The sequence below is a fragment of the Leptodactylus fuscus genome, chromosome 2 (genome assembly GCF_031893055.1).
Source record: "Leptodactylus fuscus isolate aLepFus1 chromosome 2, aLepFus1.hap2, whole genome shotgun sequence".
Classification (NCBI taxonomy): domain Eukaryota; kingdom Metazoa; phylum Chordata; class Amphibia; order Anura; family Leptodactylidae; genus Leptodactylus; species Leptodactylus fuscus.
The window spans coordinates 155208089-155235150 of record NC_134266.1 but is presented as its reverse complement, the minus strand read 5'-3'; the positions used below and the strand labels follow the sequence as shown (position 1 = coordinate 155235150).

The 27062-nt window shown below is 41.8% G+C and overlaps 1 protein-coding gene across 2 annotated transcripts in view; it reads right to left on the bottom strand.

Annotated features, from left to right (window-relative positions):
* Positions 1-27062, bottom strand: part of GTF2I (general transcription factor IIi) — a 63620-nt gene that overhangs the window by 28043 nt on the left and 8515 nt on the right. For both annotated transcript variants that reach the window (XM_075264874.1, XM_075264875.1), the window contains exons 4-19: positions 26641-26760; positions 25287-25470; positions 23576-23604; positions 23149-23191; positions 21101-21144; positions 20918-20998; positions 20191-20244; positions 18182-18283; positions 15483-15548; positions 12330-12513; positions 10148-10206; positions 9990-10061; positions 6441-6624; positions 4384-4442; positions 1580-1651; positions 440-623 (exon numbers count right to left, since the gene is read on the bottom strand). In XM_075264874.1, the coding sequence (XP_075120975.1) occupies positions 440-623; positions 1580-1651; positions 4384-4442; positions 6441-6624; positions 9990-10061; positions 10148-10206; positions 12330-12513; positions 15483-15548; positions 18182-18283; positions 20191-20244; positions 20918-20998; positions 21101-21144; positions 23149-23191; positions 23576-23604; positions 25287-25470; positions 26641-26760 (1537 nt within the window). The remainder of the gene's footprint in view (positions 1-439; positions 624-1579; positions 1652-4383; positions 4443-6440; positions 6625-9989; positions 10062-10147; positions 10207-12329; positions 12514-15482; positions 15549-18181; positions 18284-20190; positions 20245-20917; positions 20999-21100; positions 21145-23148; positions 23192-23575; positions 23605-25286; positions 25471-26640; positions 26761-27062) is intronic.

Here is a 27062-nt window from a genome sequence, read left to right as displayed (position 1 = left end):
GCAATCCTGTTTAGTAACTATGTTTGTGGAAACTTTCAGCCAAATCGGTGAAGCAGGTTTTGCGTGATTGAGGAACAAAAATCCAAACATCCAAACACACAAACATCTTATAATATTAATAGGATTAATAGGATATGCTTGAAACACAAAAGGAACATTTGGAAATATATAACTACTAACTTTTTTGCCCTGTATTATTGTGTATATGTGAGATATCGCAACTGAAAATGGAAAACATTGCCTTCTCAGTAAAGTACAACATGTCACGAAAAAACAATATCAGAATCGCTTGAATGTAATATACCGTTAAAGAATTATTTACTGATAAAGTCACACATGGCAGATTTCCAAAATTTGGCTTGGTCATTATGGTCCAAAACAGGCCGGTCACTAAGGGGTTAAACCTTTTGATACAAATTGTCTATGAAGAAAAACTTACTTCTTAACAACAAACTTGATTTTGCTACTTCCTCTCACAATTCTCTCTAGCCGAGGAATTCCAAACCATGTAGGGCTTCGGAACGGAATTCCTTCTGGCAACCCCTCCACGTAAAGAAACTCTGGATTAGATTCAAATACAGGGTAAGGGACTTTTACTTCTCCTAAGAGTCCCAATGCTTGTGCTGAAATGAGAGTGAAATACATCAATTTCTTACATACCTGCAAAATACCCACTTCATTCGTATTGTCTAGACAATTATCCTGTCCATAGAATATACCGTACATATTCGAGTATAAAGCGAATTTTTCAGCACAGTTTTTGTGCTGAAAAAGCCCCCCTCCACTTATACTCCGCTTTCTATTCTGTCGGGAAGGGGTTAATAGGAGCACTGCAGATACCCTATATTCAGCCAGGCTGAATTCCAAGTGGGGGAAAAAAAACTCAGTGCTCAAGCTCAGGGAAGGGTCAGACAGACAACCAAAACACCCCCTCCCCTTCCCCAGCACCCATTAACTACTGCACCCAAAAACTCCGACCATTTTAATTTTTGAAATTTTCCAGTAGCTGCTGCATTTCTCCCCTAGGCTTATACTCGATTCAATAAGTTTTCCCAGTTTTTTGTAGTAAAATTAGGGGCCTCGGCTTATATTCGGGTCGGCTTATACCGAGTATATACGGTAATTACCCCTGTACATACATGCAAGGCTATAGTTAGTACAGCTGATTTTCATAACAAAAATGACTGTGTTGTCCTCAATCCCCTTTTCCACTGCTACTCAGATAACTGGCACACTAGTCTACTCAATGGGACATATAAATCAATGGTGTTTTGCTTAGGACATTAATGCTGATTTATAAAGCTAGTCATGTCGGTTTTCTAACATATACTAAACAATATGCCCAACCTGAATTACCATTCCTGTTTTTATTACAGTATCATTGCAATAGCACTTTTTATCAGAAAGCATTTGATGGATTTATTCAACAAAAATAGAGTGTGAATTATTCACTTTATTAATGTTACTTACTATTCTGAATGTCATTAACGTATTCTCTTTCATTATTCTGCCACCATGTCATTGACTGATTACTAGCAATAGCAATAATAACAGAAAAAATTAATGACCCATCGCTTACCAAATTTTGTGTTAAAGATTTCTTCCACTTGTTTCCTCAATTTAGTAATTCTAATATTCCAGTCTTCTTTTGCTAGAAAAGAGACACACAAAGTGCCTAGTGTATTCCTAGTATAGCCATTTACGACTAGAGATGAGCGAACACTAAAATGTTCGAGGTTCGAAATTCGATTCGAACAGCCGCTCACTGTTCGAGTGTTCGAATGGGTTTCGAACCCCATTATAGTCTATGGGGAACATAAACTCGTTAAGGGGGAAACCCAAATTCGTGTCTGGAGGGTCACCAAGTCCACTATGACACCCCAGGAAATGATACCAACACCCTGGAATGACACTGGGACAGCAGGGGAAGCATGTCTGGGGGCATAAAAGTCACTTTATTTCATGGAAATCCCTGTCAGTTTGCGATTTTCGCAAGCTAACTTTTCCCCATAGAAATGCATTGGCCAGTGCTGATTGGCCAGAGTACGGAACTCGACCAATCAGCGCTGGCTCTGCTGGAGGAGGCGGAGTCTAAGATCGCTCCACACCAGTCTCCATTCAGGTCCGACCTTAGACTCCGCCTCCTCCGGCAGAGCCAGCGCTGATTGGCCGAAGGCTGGCCAATGCATTCCTATGCGAATGCAGACTTAGCAGTGCTGAGTCAGTTTTGCTCAACTACACATCTGATGCACACTCGGCACTGCTACATCAGATGTAGCAATCTGATGTAGCAGAGCCGAGGGTGCACTAGAACCCCTGTGCAAACTCAGTTCACGCTAATAGAATGCATTGGCCAGCGCTGATTGGCCAATGCATTCTATTAGCCCGATGAAGTAGAGCTGAATGTGTGTGCTAAGCACACACATTCAGCACTGCTTCATCAAGCCAATACAATGCATTAGCCAGTGCTGATTGGCCAGAGTACGGAATTCGGCCAATCAGCGCTGGCCAATGCATTCTATTAGCCCGATGAAGTAGAGCTGAATGTGTGTGCTAAGCACACATTAGGCTGATGTAGGAGAGCCGAGGGTGCACTTGAACCCTTGTGCACCCTCAGCTCTGCTACATCAGAGCCGAGGGTGCGCTTGAACCCTTGTGCACACTCTGCTTCATCAAGCTAATAGAATGCATTGGCCAGCGCTGATTGGCCAATGTATTCTATTAGCCTGATGAAGTAGAGCTGAATGTGTGTGCTAAGCACACACATTCAGCTCTACTTCATCGGGCTAATAGAATGCATTGGCCAGCGCTGATTGGCCAGAGTACGGAACTCGACCAATCAGCGCTGGCTCTGCTGGAGGAGGCGGAGTCTAAGATCGCTCCACACCAGTCTCCATTCAGGTCCGACCTTAGACTCCGCCTCCTCCAGCAGAGCCAGCGCTGATTGGCCGAATTCCGTACTCTGGCCAATCAGCACTGGCTAATGCATTGTATTGGCGTGATGAAGCAGTGCTGAATGTGTGTGCTTAGCACACACATTCAGCTCTACTTCATCGGGCTAATAGAATGCATTGGCCAATCAGCGCTGGCCAATGCATTCTATTAGCGTGAACTGAGTTTGCACAGGGGTTCTAGTGCACCCTCGGCTCTGCTACATCAGATTGCTACATCTGATGTAGCAGTGCCGAGTGTGCATCAGATGTGTAGTTGAGCAAAACTGACTCAGCACTGCTAAGTCTCTGCATTCGCATAGGAATGCATTGGCCAGCCTTCGGCCAATCAGCGCTGGCTCTGCCGGAGGAGGCGGAGTCTAAGGTCGGACCTGAATGGAGACTGGTGTGGAGCGATCTTAGACTCCGCCTCCTCCAGCGGAGCCAGCGCTGATTGGTCGAGTTCCGTACTCTGGCCAATCAGCGCTGGCCAATGCATTCTATTAGCCCGATGAAGTAGAGCTGAATGTGTGTGCTTAGCACACACATTCAGCTCTACTTCATCAGGCTAATAGAATACATTGGCCAATCAGCGCTGGCCAATGCATTCTATTAGCTTGATGAAGCAGAGTGTGCACAAGGGTTCAAGCGCACCCTCGGCTCTGATGTAGCAGAGCTGAGGGTGCACAAGGGTTCAAGTGCACCCTCGGCTCTCCTACATCAGAGCCGAGGGTGCGCTTGAACCCTTGTGCAGCCTCGGCTCTGCTACATCAGAGCCGAGGGTGCGCTTGAACCCTTGTGCACACTCTGCTTCATCAAGCTAATAGAATGCATTGGCCAGCACTGATTGGCCAGAGTACGGAATTCGGCCAATCAGCGCTGGCCAATGCATCCCTATGGGAAAAAGTTTATCTCACAAAAATCACAATTACACACCCGATAGAGCCCCAAAAAGTTATTTTTAATAACATTCCCCCCTAAATAAAGGTTATCCCTAGCTATCCCTGCCTGTACAGCTATCCCTGTCTCATAGTCACAAAGTTCACATTCTCATATGACCCGGATTTGAAATCCACTATTCGTCTAAAATGGAGGTCACCTGATTTCGGCAGCCAATGACTTTTTCCAATTTTTTTCAATGCCCCCAGTGTCGTAGTTCCTGTCCCACCTCCCCTGCGCTGTTATTGGTGCAAAAAAGGCGCCAGGGAAGGTGGGAGGGGAATCGAATTTTGGCGCACTTTACCACGTGGTGTTCGATTCGATTCGAACATGGCGAACACCCTGATATCCGATCGAACATGTGTTCGATAGAACACTGTTCGCTCATCTCTATTTACGACCATTAAACAGAGAGAATGATTACAAGGAAGCAGAGAAGAACTTGTATAACACTGCTTATATAGCACTATTACAATATTATTAGACAGTAAGTATCAAGTCTTGTCATACGTACCTCCTGCGTTTGTTCTGTTTTGGGTGGATTCTGAGGCTGTCTGTGTGAGAAGCTCCGGTCTGTTATGTTAAAGGAACAAGTTAGAATTGTTGGCAAAATTACATTTTTGATCAAATTCCTAACTGTCACAAGATAGTTGTAAAATGTTGTAAAATCGACCCATGAGTGGTAAACTTCAAGTGAGTTTTTTTAACACATCACTATATTTGTACACTAAGATTACTGAATGTATTTTCTCATTCAGATTGCAGAGACCAAAATTGAGGATAGTGATACGTCTGTGTGGACCTCAAGTACGAGTGTCCCAGTTCTGATGATGAGCTCTGTACGTATACATTCATGTACAAAGCTTATTCTCAAAGAATTGCTCCCAGAACCATTTTCTTTTTTTTTTCAATTGTAGTTTTTATTAAGTTTTTAAACATGAACAACAATACAAACAAAAAACAACGCGAGTAAAGTTCAAGAACAAGAGAGGAAGGCTGGACTGCCAGACCCCAAGGAAAATAAAACCAATAATAGCATACAATAGCATGAAAACAATAAAAAAAAAAAAAAAAAAAAAGGGGGGAAGACGACAAACAGACAGAGACAAAAGGAGAAAGGGGGGGAGGGAATAGGGGAAGAAGGTCCAAGATCAGAGGCCGCGGAATGTACAGTAAGCATCCCAGGGGAACCAGATAGATTGGATTGGTGTTATTAAGGCAAGCTGTGAGGAACTCGAGACTCCGCACATCTTTGATACGTGTCAGGAGCTCAGTGCCTGAGGAGGAACTACCGCTCCTCCAATGCTTGGCAATGAGGGTTTTAGCAGCCGTACAGATATACAGGAAAAGTCTGGAAGTCTTGCGACCTAGGTGCCTGGGAGGGAGGTTCAGTAAATACAGGAGATGGTCTAAAAGGACCCCCTGTACAAAAATAACATCCCAGAACCATTTTCAGTGCTGCGAGGGAACTTATTTGCATACCGACAAAAAACTGGATTTCAGGTGAACGGCGGCACGGAGAAGACAACGAAAGGTAGGAGAAGAATAGCCTTTCTTAAGGCTATTCCGATGTGTTACTCAAAAAAATAAACGTTTGTATGATAGGATCCCTTTAAGCAAACTGAACTGTTTTACCCAATATATAGTTTTCTCTATCTTGCTCCATTTGTCACATGCCTGTTTATAGCTAAGTGCGTACGGTTCAGACAACTTTTGATAGCTTTCCTTCAAGTTAAAGGGATTCTACCATTAAAAGAAGTTTTTTTCTCTTGACCACGTCGGAATAGCCTTAAAAAAGGCTATTCGTCTCCTACCTTTTGCTGTGGTCTCCGCTGCGCCGGTCCTCCGAAATAGTGTTTTTTCCCAGCAATGAGGGCGGGCCCAAGCGTTCATACGCCGATGGAGGCGTCCCCATGCTGCCGGAACTGCCATATCCAGCGCCGCCTTCTTCCTGAGCATGCGCAATCGGCTCTAACAGGCTCTCGCAGCCAGAGCCGACTGCGCATGCGTCATCCATGACGCCCAAAGAAGACGACACAGAAGGGGAGGATGCAGCTCAGGAAGAAGCCGGCGCTGGATATGGCAGTTCCAGCAGCAATGGGGACGCCTCCATCGGCGTATGAACGCTGCGGCCCGCCCTCATTGCTGCCGGACAGGCCACGAGAAAATGGCCGCTTGCACAGTATTGGAAGCGGCTATTTTCTCATGGCCTGTGGGCATGCGCAGTCTGCTCTTCCCAAGGGACAAGGCCTAGAAGTTACAAGCCACCGCCAGAAGAAGAGGCTGAAGATGACGCTGCTGAAGAAGATGGAGGCGGCGCTGGAGAGAGTTCTCACGCAGCATTGGGGACACCCCCAGTGCTGTCTGAGTGCTGGGGCTTGCCCCCAGTGCTGCGAGAGAGCTAATTTGCATACTGACAAGAACCAGGATTGTAGGCGAACAGCAGCGCAGAGAAGACGACGAAAGGTAGGAGAAGAATAGTCTTTCTTAAGGCTATTCCGACGTGGTACCTAGAAAAAATTGTCTGAGTGATAGGATCCCTTTAAGAATCACATTATATAAACCACTTACTTTTTTATTACAAATTTGATTCGGTTGCCATTCTGAATAATTTTTTCCAGTCTAGGAATTCCATACCAGGATGGACTTCTAAAGGGAATATTATCTGGCAGCCCCTCCACATACATATCAGTGGGATTAGCTTCAAACTTTTGGTAAGGTACAGGTACTGGCTCTGTCTTTCCCAAAGCTTCAGCTGAAGAAGAAAGAAAATATAGCAATAATATTATTATTAGTAGTAGTATTATATCAATTTTCTTTTTATGGCAGTGGTAAGCCTAATAAAAATTTTATGTATAAAGCTTTACATATTCAGAATATACAGTCCTATGAAAAAGTTTGGGCACCCCTATTAATCTTAATCATTTTTAGTTCTAAATATTTTGGTGTTTGCAACAGCCATTTCAGTTTGATATATCTAATAACTGATGGACACAGTAATATTTCAGGATTGAAATGAGGTTTATTGTACTAACAGAAAATGCGCAATATGCATTAAACCAAAATTTGACCGGTGCAAAAGTATGGGCACCCTTATCATTTTATTGATTTGAATACTCCTAACTACTTTTTACTGACTTACTGAAGCACAAAATTGGTTTTGTAACCTCAGTGAGCTTTGAACTTCATAGCCAGGTGTATCCAATCATGAGAAAAGGTATTTAAGGTGGCCAATTGCAAGTTGTTCTACTATTTGAATCTCCTCTGAAGAGTGGCATCATGGGCTACTCAAAACAACTCTCAAATGATCTGAAAACAAAGATTGTTCAACATAGTTGTTCAGCGGAAGGATACAAAAAGCTGTCTCAGAGATTTAACCTGTCAGTTTCCACTGTGAGGAACATAGTAAGGAAATGGAAGACCACAGGGACAGTTCTTGTTAAGCCCAGAAGTGGCAGGCCAAGAAAAATATCAGAAAGGCAGAGAAGAAGAATGGTGAGAACAGTCAAGGACAATCCACAGACCACCTCCAAAGAGCTGCAGCATCATCTTGCTGCAGATGGTGTCACTGTGCATCGGTCAACTATACAGCGCACTTTGCACAAATAGAAGCTGTATGGGAGAGTGATGAGAAAGAAGCCGTTTCTGCACGTACGCCACAAATAGAGTTGCCTGAGGTATGAAAAAGCACATTTGGACAAGGCAGCTTCATTTTGGAAACAAAAATTGAGTTGTTTGGTTATAAAAAAAGGCGTTATGCATGGCGTCCAAAAAGAAACAGCATTCCAAGAAAAACACTTGCTACCCACTGTAAAATTTGGTGGAGGTTCCATCATGCTTTGGGGCTGTGTGGCCAATGCCGGCATCGGGAATCTTGTTAAAGTTGAGGGTCGCATGGATTCCACTCAGTATCAGCAGATTCTTGAGAATAATGTTCAAGAATCAGTGACGAAGTTGAAGTTACGCCGGGGATGGATATTTCAGCAAGACAATGATCCAAAACACCGCTCCAAATCCTCAGGCATTCATGCAGAGGAACAATTACAATGTTCTGGAATGGCCATCCCAGTCCCCAGACCTGAATATCATTGAACATCTGTGGGATGATTTGAAGCGGGCTGTCCATGCTCGGCGACCATCTAACTTAACTGAACTTGAATTGTTTGTCCAAAATACCTTTATCCAGGAACTGATTAAAAGCTACAAGAAGCGACTAGAGGCTGTTATCTTTGCAAAAGGAGGATGTACTAAATATTAATGTCACTTTTCTGTTGAGGTGCCCATACTTTTGCACCGGTCAAATTTTGGTTTAATGCATATTGCGCATTTTCTGTTAGTACAATAAACCTCATTTCAATCCTGAAATATTACTGTGTCCATCAGTTATTAGATATATCAAACTGAAATGGCAAATACCAAAATATTTAGAACTAAAAATGATTAAGATTAATAGGGGTGCCCAAACTTTTTCATAGGACTGTATATGAATTACTTCCTTGGTGTGAACTCAGTTGCACCGCTGGCACAACCTCTGTAACCTTTATTTTACAGTCCAACAATGCAAAATCCACAGCACTCGTCACTCTTGCTTCAATCTTTAAATTAGATTTTATTAGAAAATCATGAAAAACCATGTTTATGGAAATATTAACAAGATTAGTAGGTTAGGAATATAGATACAGACACAATTAATCAGACATCTCAGTCCACTATGAAATCTTTATTCAACGACCATCTACAATATTAGTACATATAGTGCCTTGCAAAAGTATTCATACCCTTTGAACCTTTTCACATTTTGTCACTTTACAACCACAGACTTAAATGTATTTTATTAAGATTTTAAGTGATAGACCAACACAAAGTAGCAGATAATTGTGAAGTGGAACAAAAATGATACATGGTTTACAAAATTTTACTCAAATAAAAATCTGAAAAGTGTGACAAGTGGTGGGAAGGGGTTAAATACCTATCTGAATTGACTAATCAATTAATTAGAAGGTGAGGGCCCTCCCTTGATACTTCACATCCTATCCTACTAATATTATAAATGTGAAAGTTTGTGTGTTTGTTGGTCAATCACGCAAAAACGGCTGAACAGGTTTAAATGAAATTCGGCACATAGATAGATTGTAACCTCAATTAAAACATAGGCTACTTTTTATCCTGGTAAATGACATTGCTTCACCACTGTTATGAATTTATGTTCACATACTACATTACACTGCTATTGCAGCAGCCTTATCTCAGGTCCCAGGGCTGTTATCTCCCTATGTAAACACTCAGCTAATCCTCAGTCCATTCTGTACATGGATTTGCATATTATCTGATTTTCTTCAGGCAACATGCTAACACACTGGATGGGAAACAACCTTTAATCCAAATTGGCAGTATACTACTTTTAAACATGTCATGAAAAAGAAAATCTAATGTGTCGCAAAATTCTAAAACAACAAGAAATATGAAGGTAGCCAGAAGTCAACAGAGTTCTCCTCAAGCGGAGCTGAGGGGGATCATCGGCACCAACAACACGCTCATATGGCGTCCCAGTGAGCTGCTGAGATGCCGGAATAATCACTGGCACAGTGCGAGGAACGAGTTCAGCAGCAAGCCAGCTTGACAGCTGCCGAAATGCCGAAGCAGGTGGATTATCAACGTCAACAACACACTCGTTATATGGTGTCCCAGCGAGCTGCTGAGATGCCGGAATAATCACAGGCATGGCGTGAGGAACAAGTTCAGCAGCAGGACAGCTTAATTGTGCGCGTTATACGCCCATAACGACCCATTGAAATGAATGGGATCTGTTTTGAGCGCTCACATTCTGACATTCTGACAGTGTATACGTGCCAGAATGTGCGTCCGTAAACTCTGTGTGAACTGGCCCTAAGAGCTGCCAAAATGCCGGAGCAGACAAACCATGGATGGCAGCAATTTGCTGAATATAGGTGGATCATTGACGCCAACAACACGCAGACGAAGTTGCAGGCAGAGGCTAGTAGGAAATGAATCTGGGAAACACAACCAATCCTGCATAAGTGTCACAATACATATATACATGAATATATACTATATATATGTATCCACATATTAAATAAGGGCAAAAACAAAAACACCTACCAAACTTTTTACTAAACAGCTGATCGACATTCTTTCTTAACTTGGTTATCCTTGCATACCACTCTTCTTTCACTGTATAAACAAGAATTCAATTTCAGTTGAATACTGTGATAGGTGGTTATGCAATGCATCACATAAAAGAACAAAAAATATATTACCTCCTGGAGCTGTCCTTTCAATGGTTATGGCTTCTCGTGTAGTATTAAGAAGTTCTGGTCTAAGGAGATTTTTTAAAAGAAAGTTAAACTGTCATATGCATTTACCATTGAAAGCACTATAAAAATACAGAGGAAATTTACTAAGCTAAATACAATAGTGTTGTAACCAGACCATCTGCACACTGCAGTGACTGTAAATGGTGCTGCTCTCACATAAGATCTGCGACAGCACTTACAGAGTATATACGCTTAAGGCTAAGGCCCCACATAGCAAGCCTTACCTGCAAATTGGATTGGATGCTGGCAAATCCCATCCACACATTACAGGAAAAAAAATCTGTAGCAAAAAAGCTGCGTTTTCAAAAATGCTTATGTTTTTGAAAATCGTAGCAAGTGTAACTTGCAGAAACACTGTCATTATAGGTATAATGATTCATTTCTGCCAGCCTTAGCCTACAAGAGTTTTCAAGGAATTAAACACTGATTACATATCTTTAGGATTGCTCATTAATATTGGATCGGTGATGGTCTGCTACCCAGGATCCCCACATATCCTGTGACGTCACGTACATTTGTCATGTGTCTTGTTTACAGCTCAGTCCAGTTCAAGTGAATGGGTTTGAGAAGCAATACCAACACAGCCACTATACAATATACAGCACTGCACTTGATATTCCGTAAAGAGACTTCAAACATCTAACTCCATTAGCCTAAGGCCAAATGTAGTGAAATGCAGCTAAAAAAATGCTGCAGAAAAAAAAATCATTTTTTTTCCACAGCATATTTCATTAACTGGGTTCCTTTTTGAAGTCAATGAGAGGCTTTTTTTCAGTGCTGAAATTCCACACCAAATTCCTCACCATTTTCCTCCGTGTGAATGGACCCATAGACCTATAGAGAAAATGTCAGTGTTTCCTCATTGGATTTTTTCCTGCGATGTGTGGATAGGATTAGTCAGAAACTCATTTACTTTTCAGGTACTGTAAAATGCAGCGTCTTTTAGCATGGCGTTTTTGCAGCGGCAAAAACACTAAGTTTTCACAACCTGGGGCTTTAACCTCAATGTGCCTGAAGCCCAATGTCTACACCCGGCAAAGGCCACCATTGGCACCCCAGCAGTTTTGTTGTTGTAGAGAGTTGTAGTTTTAAGCTGGAATGCCGAAGGTTACTAATCCTTGGTCTAAACTGTAAAAGCACTAAAAACACTAAATACATAAAATGGTAAAATAATTTACTTTAATAACTGCAATAAAAAGGATAAAACTATGGAGGGCAATGCAATTGTGAAAATAATTATTAGGCTAAGACCCCACAGGACAATCTGCAGCACTAAAGCGCGGCAGGAAAAAACACGGCAGGAACGCATCGCAGTTCTTTAAACAGAAAGTTTGCGGAGTTTTCCTCCACGGACTTTCTGTTACAATTATATCTATGGGAAAGCCGGTGGCGGCTTGATTGACATGCTGCGATTTCCAAAACCATGCCGGTTTTGTAAATCACAGGGTGTTCGAGCTGCGGATTTTACCGCAAAGTGGTCAAGGGTTTCACATGAATCCATCCACTTTGCTTTTACTGTATAACGCTGCGATTTTTCTCGCGGCGCTTGCAGCCTGTGGGGCCTCACCCTCATACATGCTAAGTGTGATGTTACAAACTCTCCGTACAAAGGAATAAGAAAAAGAAGTAAGGTAATTTGAGGGTTAGGGAGCATTCACACTACCGTCGGTGTCCAATGCTAATGTCCGTTCAAAATCTTGTGCGGACATTAGCAGCGGACACTAGCTGTGTCCGTGACATTGCGGACAGCAAAAACCTACATGTCGGGTTTTTCTGTCCGCTTGAAAAGTCGAACATCTTTGGGAACGGACAGTTAAGGACAGGCACGGACTGTAAAAGAACGCACCCGATCTCCATATAAATCAATACAAAATGTCACAGACACAGCTAGTGTCCGCTGCTAATGTCCGCACAAGATTTTGAACGGACATTAGCAGTGGACACTACCTGTCGGACACCGACGGTAGTGTGAACACCCCTTTAGTCCGAAAAGGAATAAAGTAAAAATATTCTGGTTTTAAAAACATGCAAAATATATACAAGAAACTACCCTTATTTTAAAAGGATAGAAACATTCACTTTCTGTGTAGTTAGGAAGTAGCTATGAAAATTGTAAGAAACATACTTTTTGATGATATATCGGATCCTTTCCCTTGCCAGCAGTATTCTTTCCAGACGTGGAATTCCATAGGTTGAAGGCCTCCTGAATGGGATTCCTTCAGGCAGTCCTTCCACATAAAGATCTTCTGAATTAGACTGGAAAAGGTGATATGGAATGGAGACCGGGCCACTCACGTTTATTGCTTCAGCTTTGAAGGGAATACATGGACACATTTTTCATATTTACAAGACACCACACTGTATAATGTTCATGTAATACAAAATGTGCTCTTAAATAAAACCATCTTTGAGCAGATGCCTTTTTAAAATTTTTGCATACACAGATTAGATTACATTAATTATTCAAATTTCTTAAGAAACACTGCCTGATGGTATATACAATTGTATCAATGTAGAAATGTACGATTTATATTAGGTTCACACCTGCGTAGGGTTTTTTATTCTTCTCATCCGCTTGGGGAAACCAGAAACCATAATCTGCTTAAGGCTAAGGCCCCACTGTACGTCCCACAGCAAAAAAACGCTGTGGGAAAAAGCGTGGCAGGAACACATCGCCGTTCTTCCCATAGTGCTTTAGGCAGAAACACTGCACAGACTTTTTGTTACAATTATACCTATGGCGAAACTGCCGGTGTTTCTGTAGGTATAATTGATAATAATTGATATACTGCGATTTCCAAGACCGCGCCAGTTTTGGAAATCGCATCATGTCCGCACCACGGTTTTTATTGCAAAGTGGGCATGGGATTCGCTAGAATCCCATCCACTTTACCCTTACTGTAAAATGCCGTGATTTTTCCACGGCTTTTCCACTACAGGTAAGTTACTGGTTTTCCGTCCCATAGTGCCCCGTCTTCGTCAGGAGCGGCCTCTTTATGCACAGTCTGCTCTGTCCAAGATCGGAGGCCTTAGAAGTTACAAGCCGCCGCCGCCAGAAGAGGCTGAAGATGATGCTACTGAAGAAGAGGAGGCAGTGATGGAGAGAGTTCTCTCGTAGCATTAGGGCCGCCCCCAGTGCTGTCTGAGCACTGGAGCCTGCCCCCAGTGCTGTGAGAGAGCTAATTTACATAACTACAAGAATCGGGATTGTAGGCGAACGGCGGCACAGAGAAGACAACGAAAGGTAGGAGAAGAATAGCCTTTCTTAAGGCTATTCCGACGTGGTACTTAGAAAAAATGTTGTCTAAATGATAGGATCCCTTTAACTTCAGGCAAAACAATAAGAAACAAAATCCTGCTCGTCTGAGCAACTAACTAAACAGTAATAACAAACTAATTACCGTATTTTTCGGACTATAAGACGCACAGGTTTTAGAGGAGAAAAATAGGGAAAAAAAATTTTCAGGCAAAAAATGGTAAAATATTTAATATATGGGAGTTGTAGTTTTGGAACAGCTGCAAGGCCACATTGACAGGTGACCCTGCAGCTGTACGGGGATGTATAGGGCGTTTTTTTTGTGGGGCCAGGTGTAGACCGGGCATTTTCAGACACAGGGATACCTAATGTATATGTTTCACAGTAATGTTATACTTTTATATGTATTCTAGGGAAAGGAGGTGAACTTTTATTTATTTTATTTTTTATTATATTTTTTTTAAGTGTTTTTTTTTTTTTTTTTACTATTTTACTATCCCCCGCCTAGGGGGCTTGAACCTGCAATCATTTGATTGCAAGTCCCATAGACGGCAATACAAGTGTATTGCCGTCTATGGGAGATTCTATACATTACTATCGCGGAGGGTCATAGACCAGCCGCGATAGTAATATATATCTATGACAGGCCTGGGAGCCTTCATTAGGCTCCCAGCTGTCATCGGAACAGGTCGGCTCCTGCGGCCTCGGTGACCTGCGGTGACCTGCGGTGGAGGAGTGGATTTGCAGCATGGCCGCGCTACTGCCACCGCTGGTTTTCTTCAGCGGCAGTAGCGCGGCAATCCGCAGGCCCCGGCAGCTAAGACAGTCCCCGGCATCTGCTGTAATAGACCGGCGGATGCCGGGGAGTGTCTTAGCTGCCGGGGCCTGCAGTATTGTCACACTTCTGCCGCTGAAGAAAACCAGCGGTGGCAGTAGCGCGGCAATCTGCAGGCCCCGGCAGCTAAGACACTCCCCGGCATCCGCCGGTCTATTACAGCAGATGCGAGGGAGTGTCTTAGCTGCCTAGGCCTGCGGATTGCCGCGCTACTGCCGCTGAAGAAAACCAGCGGTGGCAGTAGCGCGGCCATGCTGCAAACCCACATTCAGACTATAAGACGCACCCTCATTTTCCTCCGAAATTTTGGGGAAAAAAAGTGCGTCTTATAGTCCGAAAAATACGGTATACGTGTGGCTTACTAATAGCCACACGAACAAACCAAGAAGCACAACACAGTCTCACCGGACTAAGAGTAACAGGACAGACTCAGACGCCTCCTCTCAGTCCCTGGATCTGCTCTGAGTGCAGGCTCTTCAGCCTTTTATGGGCCAGTAATGAACCTATGACCCACAACTGGCTGAAGCCAACTCCAGACCCGCCCTGGACCACACATAGGTCAGAAATTTGGAGCTGATATAGTGGGACTCCAGCACTCTGCTTATCACCTTCTCAAACAGCCTACAGGTTTGGAATGTCCATATTGTTCTTACTCATGGCCATGAAACATGTAGGCTGTCAGGTACTAATAAGCTCTTAAATATGTGAAATAAAGATATTTGATTTGGACCAATGGAAATCTTCCTATGTGTGAATTTATCTACCTCACAGCTGTCAGCAGCAAATACTGTAAATTTCCCACTGCTCACAATCGTCAAAACATGTATAATGTATGGTATACCTTATTTTTTACAATGACCTTCTGAATAGGAAAGTATAGTCTGCTCCTCTCTTCTGTACACCTGAAAAAAATGGCATACCAATATATACTACCCAGCCAAATCTAAAAGGACAGTCTTTTGGATTCTGTCAGGTGAACAGTGCCCTATGGACACAGTTGACATATTTTTCCCAACAAACACGGCAGGCATAGAGCATAAGTCAGACTAGTTTTTAATTCTCAAGTAGAAAGAAGCTTAGAGGTAAGGCATTTTTAGCTCTCACTCATAAAATCTGAATTTTGTAACGTCTAGCTAACATTATCAGACCTGTAATGGAGTTACAGTAATATACAATACTTAACGTACCATACTTTTTTTCAAATAATTCTTCCACTTGCTTTCTTAGTTCTGTAATCCTTGCATTCCATTTCTCTGAAAGCAGAGCAATACAAATATATTAAATAGATATTAAATAGATTAGATATAGATAGATAGATAGATAGATAGATAGATAGATAGATAGATAGAAATAGATATTAAACAGCTGTAAGATAAATGGATTTCATACTGCAGACTATTTTCTACAGAGAGAAGTGGCCATACATACAGGGTTACACCTATGAAGTAAAAGGGATATACAGAAAGAACCAAATACGCTCATGTGACATCATCTATATTTTCTGTTCATTTCAGTGCACTTGTGTGGATCTATGAGCACTGGAGATTATCCTATATTTCAGGATCAATGGATCTCCCATTGGACAGAACCCACTAATCAGACATTTGATGGAATATCTTATTCATTGTGTCCTAAAATTCTATGGTTTGAAAATACACGTAAGGCAGCATTCACACTGAGTAACGCTGGCGTTTTTTGTGCTTATTTTGGCACGTAGCGCTGCGTAAACGCCGCGTAAACGTCACGCTATTTTGCGGTCGCGTTGTACGGCGTTTACGCGGCGCTACGTGCCAAAATAAGCACAAAAAACGCCAGCGTTACTCAGTGTGAATGCTGCCTTAGAGTCAAAGGTACCTTCCAGTAAAATGTATTTGCCTATGAAACCCTATGTTAGCGGAGAATAAAGTAGATCAGTCCATGCTGTCCTATGTAAGTACTGTAAATGAGGCCAAAAATATTATGCTGTTTGGGTAATAGAAACAATATAATACATTGCACACATAATTATGAGTCTTCTGTATTCTTGAGGGAAATATTCTCCCCCTTCTTCTGTCCCTCTCAGCAGTGATTACCTAGTGTGTATATACATATACAGAAGTCCGTCAAGGACAGCATATATAGCATTACCCTCATGAATACAGCAGACACATAAATAAGTGTCCAGTGAATTCTATGATCATTTCTATTTAGCCACATGACACAATATTTTTAGCTTTTTCTTTTGGTTAATATAACAGCAGATCTGTCCCTATGTAAGGGCAGCATAGTCTAATGACAGATTATTATAATATCCTTTCTATTGCAGTAACTTTCAGCATTGTGTACAATAGACAATATGGAGAGGAGTCTGCTGTTCACTGAGCAGGGATGAGGACAGATCTATGAGGATAAAAGTAAGACAGCTAGTTGGGTAACAGAAAGAGGGATAGAGGAAAGAATTACAGGGAGTCTAGTCCTGATCTGGAACACTCCAATAAGTTTGCAGGTTGGCAGATGAGGGGGACATCAGTTTAGAGATAGAGCAAATGCGGCATGATACTTCCTCTAGCAACCAGGGGAATGTCTGCTCCAGAAGTGGAATGGGAGCATAGGAAAGGTCAGACAGTCCTGAAGTGGGAGACTCTGTTATTATGGGTAGAGATAAGGCAAACTGTGCAAAGACCAGGAATATATATGCATTTCTTTTGCTCGGGTTGGGTATCCCCAGATAAAATTAACAGATTATTATCAGTCATGGTACACTTTAGCTCCAATGTCAAAGTTAGAGGTTTGTGGAAGGTCCTTAGGAATCATTTCAGGGATTTAGGCAGACAGATCAGCAGAAGCAACCTTAGCCAATGGCCCAACGCAGCGAACTGCAGAAAAAAGAAATGCGGGACGAAACACGGCGGCAACACATTGCAGTTTTTCCTGCAGCACTTTTTACAGAAAGTCTTTTTGCTTCAAGAGCACCAAGAGTATAATAGCAGTTTCGTTTCCAACGTGTTTGATCCAAACAAAACTGCAGGCAAATCTTGCAAATGATGTAACCGAACCAAAATAACTGAAGTGCACAAAATCACAATGGTTATCTAGATTTAAAATGTATTTCAGTTTTATTTTTCTGCCCAGCCCTAGGGCATGCACACTTGGTGGATGGCCAAGGCAGATCACCTGTAGAGAGGATTGTTTGTCTTGCCGACAAGCATGAGAGACTTCCACGGTATCAATGTCCACCATTTGGACACAGGCAGCACCCTCATAACAAACTGCTCTGCCCAGACCATTTCTTTGCAGAAGGTGATTTGGTGTCACAATACCTAATACGTTTCCTGCCATTGACAGACAGCCGGTGTTGCTTCTGTGTGTAGTGATGTTGTGAATGAAAACACAACATCTGCCGTGAAATGGGCCACAAGATACCATAAGAAACCTGTTTGCCTCCATCCTCAACTGTATTTCATCTTACATGCAGGTTAGAGGTGGCCAAGCAGGGTACTAGAGCCTCCTTATAGTTTGCAATTTGTCTTGTGTGGGAAGCGTACAAAAGGATTAGATATCTACCTTGTAAAGTATAAAACTGCTCAATTTGATGGATCTAGGCCTTTTTTCCTCACACTATTGTAATTTTATATCCTCTGCATTATCCTGGCCTCCATATACAATAGAACTGACTTCTGCTAATAATATTTTGCACTGTCTGTGTTTCTAAATATAAAAAGAAATAAAATGCAGTGAATTATGAGAATGGAGTTGTCCTAGATGTCATGCAGCCTTACACGTTGAGTGTCAGAATATGTTTATTGTTATTGCTGTGTGTCACAATGAAATCCTGTTTTATGTATTTTGCTGCCTATACTGGTCATTTTCCACAGTATGTACTATATTTGTGATTCAGATACCTCACCAAAATTGAACTCTCTTGTTTTCCTCTTGCATTGTACAGATTGCTCAATGACTGGCTGAATTTCTGGGCACTTCTGTTTCTTATGTGCTGGCACATAATCCTCTAAAAAAAAATGAAAACATAATCACAAATCTATAACACTGTAGGGCAAGGTACAGTTCTGCCAGGGCTTTGTCAAGGTTTGATCGCACAATATAGCACTACATGCTGCGCTATTCATGTTATCAATAGTAAAGGATATCCTGGTAAAAAAAAAAAAAAAATCAAACTAAGGCTCAGGTCACACATTGTGGAAAAGCTGTGTTGTTTTGTTGCAGGTTTTGCTGCAGTTTTTAAACTTGTAGCAAACTGCAAATTTTAAGATTCTGTTTTTAACTCATATCAGTTATTCTGTGTCAGCTTGACAATGCCTGGTGATTTTAGGAATAAGGCCTTATTCACACATCCACTGTTCCACTATAATATGAGAGTGCCAGGTGGTGGGAAATAAATTCATCAGACACAATTTCAAAAACCACAACATCTTCAATGCAAAAGTAGAATTTATTAATAAGATGACATCCACAGACAAAAAAGCATAAAATACCACAGGAGTAGTTGGACAATATTGCCAACCTCCTGGACCTGGATCACAGTACCTATCTGTGGTTAGAAAAGGGAAGTGACGTAGGAGTGCAGAGGTGTCTGGCAGACATGGATCCCTGCCCTCCACACATTGGCAAATTAATATTCCTTTTGGTACTGTATGTCATGATTTCTCAATTTATAACACAAGCCTAAGGCTAAGGACCCACATTGCGGAAACACAGTGGAAAAAAATTCTGTGTTTTACAGAAACAGCAAAGTGTCGAGATTTCATTCAGGCGTTCTTGAAAAATGCAGTATGTTAATTTTTGCTGTGGAATCGCAAACATTTTCCCTATACATTTAATAGAATAAGAAATAATGAAAAGGAAAACACAGCAAAAACACACTAAGAGTCCATTCACACGGAGTAACGTGCCGCGTGATGTGGCATGTACACGGCGTGTGAGACTTCGCAAAATCTCGGCCGCAAAATAACGCCGCGTATACGATCCAGGCTCCCATTGAAATCAATGGGACCTTTTACGGCGCGCATAGTCTTACACGCCATATACGTGCCACATCACACTACGTTACTCCGTGTGTATGGACCCTAAAATATGATTCAGAAAAAAAGGCAATGCGTTTTCATGGCATTCTTTCCACAGCGTTTTTCAGTTGCATTTCGCTACGACGCTAAATCCACACTAGTGTTCCAGCTTCCATTCTTCGTATGTGCTTGGAGACATGCGAAGCAGTTACTCATGGAAACCCGCGGACCCCATAAACTATAATGGGACCTGCCGGGTTTCCACCTAAAAAATGCGGAGAGAAAAGTTCTGCTTACAGGACTTTTCTCTCTGCATTTTTCAAGCGGATTCAGGGATGGAATACCTGAAAGTAGAGCAAGTGATGGTGTGAATCCAGCCTTAGCCTTAGACTGGGTTCATACAAAGGGAAAAACTCCATAATCAACACCAGCAAAATCTGCATGTTTTTCTCTGCTTCAGGCCAGGGCCCCATGGGATGGTAAAAACCGTGGTGCAGATACTCTGCGATTTGAAAAACCGGTGTGGTTTTGGAAATCGCAGCATGTCAACTATATCTACAGAAACGATGCTGAAACGGTGGTTTCCCCATAGGTATAATTGTAACAGAAAGTCCGCGGAGGAAAACTCAGAAAATTTTCTGTCTAAAGCATAGCGGTAAGAATCGCTATGCGTTGCAGCCGTGGTTTTTCCCGCAGCGCTTTATTGCTGTAGGAATTCCCATGGGGCCTTAGCCTTACAAGCACTATTTGAAGGAATAATAGCAGCTGATTTCACCCATCAAAATGGGGTTAGATAAAATGTGCATCAAAAAATCCTTTGTGTGTGAACCTGGCCAAAATAACAGGTGTGTTATGTATATTGTGTGTAGTTTGCTATTATTTTCTATTATCTAACCTTCGCAGTGATCCATTTCTGTTCCTTTACTAGCCTCTTCTCCATAACCATGTCCTTAAAGAAAACATAATTATTTATAGATACTTAATAGAGAAGATGTATTAAGCAAAATGCAACAGAATTCTGGCATGATTTGCAACAAAATATATGACATGACTAGTGTTTTAGGCTAAAGCCCCATGTAGCAAAAAAGCACAGCAGGAAAAACTACGACAACACATTGCAATTTTTCCCACAGCACTTTTGCAGAAAGTCCCTAGAGGTTTCCTACACCTATAGTGAAACCACCGGCATTTCCATAGGTATAACTGACATGCTGTGCTTTCTAAAATTGTTCCCGCTGTGCATAACTTTCTTCAATGTGTGGGTGGGATTTGCTTTATGCGGTTTTTGCCATAGCGTTTATGCCACGGTTTTTGCCACGACATTTACACCGCAGAGGGCCCCAGCCTTAGTTTCCCAATTTGAGTGAAAAAGGGTTTTGGTCTTTGCATTGTCTATCTTTTACAGTATTAGTAAATCTGCCCCAACACTTTATATATGCGTGTTATATGTTTACCCTGTGAGTCTTCAGGTTCATCTACAACTTAGGTGACTTTGGTAACCCCTTTCCCCATTACATGTTAGGAAAGACTGCACAAAGCCTGGATTGATTCATTGACTTAGAGCGTAACACCCAACACCATATATATGACAAAAATATATTCTGAAAATTCAAAAGGAAAACCTTGGAATCGGAATTGATAATAATCCTGGTCATCCACCTCTTCTTTGATTGTCACCATTGGTAGCTCAAATGAGCTTTCTCCTAATAAGAACATACATGATCAATGGCAATTTTAGGTCTCCATTCTCTTTTGATGCACGTAACATCTATAACTTGAAGGAAGGTTGTATGAAAGTCACATACCTGAGTCTTCACTTGGTTCCCCTTTCACTTGGACTGGATAATAGCTTTAATAAGTCAGGAAAATTTTTAAAAAAAAGTTTCAGAAAATATTCTCCATCAATTTCTTAATATGCATTAAAGTGTAACTACATTTTCAAACAGCTTTTGATTTTCTATCAGTATTTGTGTCATTAATAAATATTGTAATATACTTCATTAACACATTAGCTCCTTCCTGAGAAATCCTTCATCTTTTTATTCTTTCCCCTGTTTCTCTATTGAGAGCTGTACCCTGCTTCTCCCTGCGTATGATTCTTCTGAATCCTCTTTCATACAACTTGAGAATGACATTTCTGTGTTTTATAATGCTCAACATATAACTGGTTGAAGGGACCCATCCCCACTCTCTTGTGTCTTCATTAGACACAAGACTGTACACCATACACAGTGAGAAGCAGTGTCATTAGAGGGAATGAGGAATAAGGGTGGGACATTTATAAGGGGGGGGGGGACAGTATTTATATCAGAGGCATAATACAAGGCGACATTCTAATTAAATTAATTGGGCTTGGGCTTTATGAAAAGTGATTTCCAGCTAATTTTTATTGATGATCTATCCTCAGAAGGGGTCTGACATGGGCTTTCCACTGCTCAGGGCTCGTTCACATCTGCGCCCCGGGTCTACGTTATGTCGGTTTCCATTTCCTGCCCGAAACTGGGCAGGAAATGGAAACCTGCAGTCATTTTTCAAACTTATTAATTTGAATGGGTTTGAAAAGTGTCCGGCCGTGAGCATTTTGCGCTCTCCTTTGCGAAACCGTTTTTTTTTTAACCAGATACAAAGTTCGACATGCAGGACTTTGTGTCCGGTTAAAAAAAAATGGTTTCGCCATGGAGAGCACAAAACGCTCACCAACAATCATGGCCGGACACGGTCTGCCAGGTTTCCATCTTCTGTCTGCTGAAGACAGAAACCTGAAAACCGAAATCAAGCGCTGGTGTGAACCCAGTGTCAGCTGTTTCAAGGAGTCATCTTCACTATTTACATAGCACGCTGTCTGTTTTATAGTGACCAACCATGTAATGTACTTACAGCCTTGTCACATAGAAGTGTTTAAGACAAGGTTGTAGTTACATGGTTTCTATGAATGAATGTTAAAATGTAAACAGCAAAGAGGTCACAGCGCTTGAACAAGTACTGAGTTCCCTTCAAACAGTTGATCAGTGGGGATCCCGGGTGCTGGAACTAACTTTTTAATGACAACCTGGAAAACCCCTTTAATTAGGAAGCACATAAGACAATATTAATAAAGGGCACTAATTAAGGGGGCAAAAAGGGACATTATTAATTTATATATGCACTCTGAGATATTAGCTTCATCTGATTTCTACCTTTTTAGACCACTCAAAAAGAGCTTTAAAGGAAGAAGATTTTCATGAATTCAGTGTAGGCACACAGCTTACAGGGGGTATGAGAGAGTATAGGCGACGTCTCGTTTCCAGAAATGGCGAAACGGAATGTCACTGAGTAATCAGAAAATGTGCCTGGGGCGGTCAAATGACGGCCCCAGGAACACGAGTACAGATTAATTTATTTTTAAATGGAGTAAATTAGAAGTTAGGCAGGGGGAGGGGTTTAGATTAGAATTAAAGTTTTAGTTTATGCCGGACAACCTGATTATTTTATTTCTGAATGTATTAGACTTTCAATGAGTTTGTTCTAGACATATGCTTTCAAACAACCAACTATGTGAACTAAAACAACTACAGTGCATATCATGAGAGATGAGACCCAGCAGCTGTGCCCTCAAAATCACCAGTGCAAAAGTAGCTGCGATTAAATGCCATAATACCAACAGAAATGTCCAAGACCGGTGAAATAACCTATCCTGAGCATAAACCCCTTCAATTCTGCAATAAAAGTTGGCTTTATGCAAACTATAAGGCCCAATGGACATGGCCAAGTTTGCCATCCGACAGGTCACTGGAACTCCATTCTGCGAAGTTCTGGTAAGTATTCTGTAGTCTCAGTAGGACAAGACACTAGCCTTTAATGAAGTAAGAAGCACCTTTCACAAAGAGATCCTTCTGTTTCGGTAGTATCTCCTCCATCTACAAAAGATCATAAAAATTATTCAAATTTCATTGATTTATGGTTATGGATATTAACTAATGTCAAAAACATCACAAAGAAATAATGGGAGAGATTTATCATCTCCCTAAGCAAGAAAAATTGCACAAAAAAACATGCAAATTTGGTGTTTGTGACTTTTTAAATGCCATATGCGCAAAAATGTTGCGCCTCTCAGCCTTTTTCCAAAAATGGGGTGTGAAGAAGGCATGCTGTGTGTGGGTCAGTAGCCCACCACATTTACCAACATTTACAGTTTTCTGCAGCAAATGGTTACAGAAATCATCATTTCATGCCAGAGAATGTACTGACGAGACAAAAGCCAGCATTGATAAATCTGCCCCAATATGTAGTCAAACACTTACCTATTAAGCTTTTCCTATCAAGAAAGGGCCTGAGAAAAAAAAAGCATAAAATAGTTTAAAATATATTTGTACAGCACTGGTATAGGCTGTTCCCTATAAATAACTGACTAGATACTGTGAATATCCAGTACCATTAGTTAATAAATTTTAAAAAAAGAGGATGGCGGCACATATTGATAAGCACTATCAGTACCGTATTTTCCGAACTATAAGGAGCACATAAAATACTTCGATTTCCTCAGAAATCGAAAGTGCGCCTTATAGTCCGGTGCGCCTTATATAAGGCTTGAAGCGGCGGCACGCGAGGAGTTAAGCGGCAGCACGCGAGGAGTTAAGCAGCGGCCGCCGGCAAAGTCTCCATGCCGCTTCCATACATTGCAATGGGAGCGCGCTATTCAAATAGTATTCGTTCATCTCTAACTATTTGAATAGCGCGCTCTCATTGTAATGTATGGAAGCGGCATGCAGACTTTGCCGGCGGCCGCTGCTTAAAGAGATTCTACTAGAGATGAGCGAGTACTGTTCGGATCAGCCGATCCGAACAGTACTCGCTCAACTCTAGATTCTACCATTAAAAGAACTTCTTCCCCCTAACCACGTCGGAATAGCCTTAAAAGACTATTCGTCTCTTACCTTTCCCATAGCCAGCGCCGCCTTCTCCCTGAGCTGTGTTCGCGCCTTCCGTGTCGTCTTCTTTGGGCCTCATGGATGACGCATGCGCAGTCGGCTCTGGCTGCGAGAGCCTGTTAGAGCCGACTGCGCATGCGTCATCCATGAGGCCCAAAGAAGACAGAGACGGAGCTGCGGAAGAAGGCGGCGCTGGCTATGGTAAAAAGGTAAGGAGATTATTCCGACGTGATCAAGAAGGAAGTTCTTTTAAAGGTAGAATCCCTTTAACTCCTCGTGTGCCGAGCGCTTCCATTCATTTCAATGGCGCGTGCCATTGAAATGAATAGAAGCGGCTGGCACGCGGGGGGTTAAGCGGCCGCCGGCAAAGTCTGCCGGCCGCCGCTTTCAATCATATAAGGCGCACCGGACAGCGCTGCGCCTTGTAGTCCGGTGCGCCTTATATATGGACCTAGGCAGGACTATAAGGCGCTCATGGGTAATGCGCCTTATAGTCCGGTGCGCCTTATAGTCCGCAAAATACGGTATTTTTGTCGTCCCTAGCACAAAGCATTACATTTCTAGATTAGGCCTAGTTCCCATCTGCGTTCGGTAATCTGTTCAGGGAGTCTGCATGGGGACCCCCTTGAACGGACCACCGAACGCATTGGCAAGTGTTGTGTAATGAAAGCACATGGACCCCAAAGACTATAATGGGGTCCATGTACTCTCTGCATGGTGTCTGCACGGAACATGCGGACAGAAAAGTACTTCACAATCTACTTTCCTGTTCGCATGATTCGTGTGAACAGGGGTCTATGGGGTCCGTATCTTTTCACTGTACACCACTAGCCAATGCATTCGGTAGTCCGTTCAGGGGGGTCCCCATGCAGACTCCCCGAACGGATTACCGAACGCAGATGTGAACCAGGCCTAAATTCATACATATATGTAAAGTATGACAGTCAAATCAAAATCATCTGACATATCATAAAGACATGTCAGAATTTTTGATCTTTGAGTGTCTGGGTTTGGAAATTTTGCTCTGGTTGTAGATATACTTTTACGTGCGCTCTGTAACAGCAGCAAATAAACAAGCACTCACCTTTTAATAGTAAAATATATGTTGGACTTGTTTTCCCAAATCTGCTGTATAGTCTGAATGTCATATTTTGATGGATTTCTAACGGGTACATCATGTGGAAGGCCACATACCATGACAGCAGTGGGATCTTGAGCTATTTTATCATAGGGAACAGGTACTGGAGCAGATTTACCTAATGCTTTACCTAATGAAAGAATATAAAAAGTATGACTAGATAGCATTTATAAACCCCCACATGTCTTATAAAACCAGGATCAGCACCAGAACTAAACCTTTCACGTCCAAAGCAAGCAGTCTCTAGCATGTGAAAAAGCATTTCTGCCATAGATAGTGAAAATTTACTAAGGCCTTGTTTACACAAAGAAACTGCACTGCTTATTTTCTATTTTTTGAGAGGAAGGAACAAACATTTTTGGCTTGTGCTCAAATTTTTTAAGATAGCTAATATTACAGCTTTGGAATGGCATATTTAGCATATACTGTATCCCATAGCAGATTAACAAAAGCAACCATAAATGCCCTAGAAATACAAAATGTGACTGGTTGTGAGACAAGACGATTATAATATATAGAGTCCACAATTTTTGAGGTAGAAACCCGTGCACTAAGCAAACATTTCTGCAGGGACCAGAGCTGTATGCAAGTGGGCGGAAGGAGATTAGTAAAGTGAATATTAATCTATTTAATAAAATTTTAAGTTTTTTGTAAAAAGTTTCATAGTTCTGGACGACCCTGTCAATGTTATGTGGCCTGAAGGAAAAAGGTGGAGTAAGACCTGACCCAAGACAAAATAACTTGATGGTAACTACTTCAGCACCATGGACTACCAGGAATGAATGCATTACCCACTTTACTGACCACTACCCTCTGCCGGCATTACTGTTTATGTGTGACAGTCATCTTCAATAACTATTACGTTTTTTTTAGATGGTTAGGCACTGTTCACACCTGTGTGTAGCTCCATTTATAACCAAATCCAGAGTCCAATGTGTCTTATTAAGTATACCTATGGCAACTAGAGATGAGCGAGTACTGTTTGGATCAGCCGATCCGAACAGCACGCACGCATTGAAATGAATGGACGTAGCCGGCACGCGGGGGGTTAAGTGTCCGGCCGGCCGGCGTCAAAGCGGATGTACCAGGTGCTTCCATTCATTTCAATGCGTGCGTGCTGTTCGGATCAACTGATCCAACAGCGTACCAACAAAGTCCGTGAAAAGTTTACAGATTTTTTAGATTCTTTAATTTAGAATGAACTGAATAACAAAAGTCAAAACTAAGTGGAACACCCTATAAAGAAAATCTGTATACAAACTATATTCATTAAAAATAAGCATAATAAAATAAACAGTACCATAGCAAAGACAGAACAGATCTTCAACACATTTTCGGAGTGACTCACTCTCCACACAGTTTGTTTCTAATCTAAGTGTCTTCAATACAGATTCTGAAATACAATTTTCATCCAAACTGCCTGAAAGAAAAGCAAAATACTAAAATTATACAATATGTATTATTTTATGCACAATGCACAGCCTTTTTGAAAATTATTCTGAAGCACCAATATGTCACTGCAACATTCATCCAACAACATTTAGAGTAAGTCACACAAGACAGAATACGGTACGAATCTCATCTACATGCTGTGGAAATTTCCCATATGGAAACTAACCTGCAGAGTGCCAGCAATGTTGTTCAGAATAATGTGTCTGTCATTTGTGATCAAGGGGTTCTTTGGTCAAAGTTACAATTGAAGCGTTGCAGCACATGGCCAGG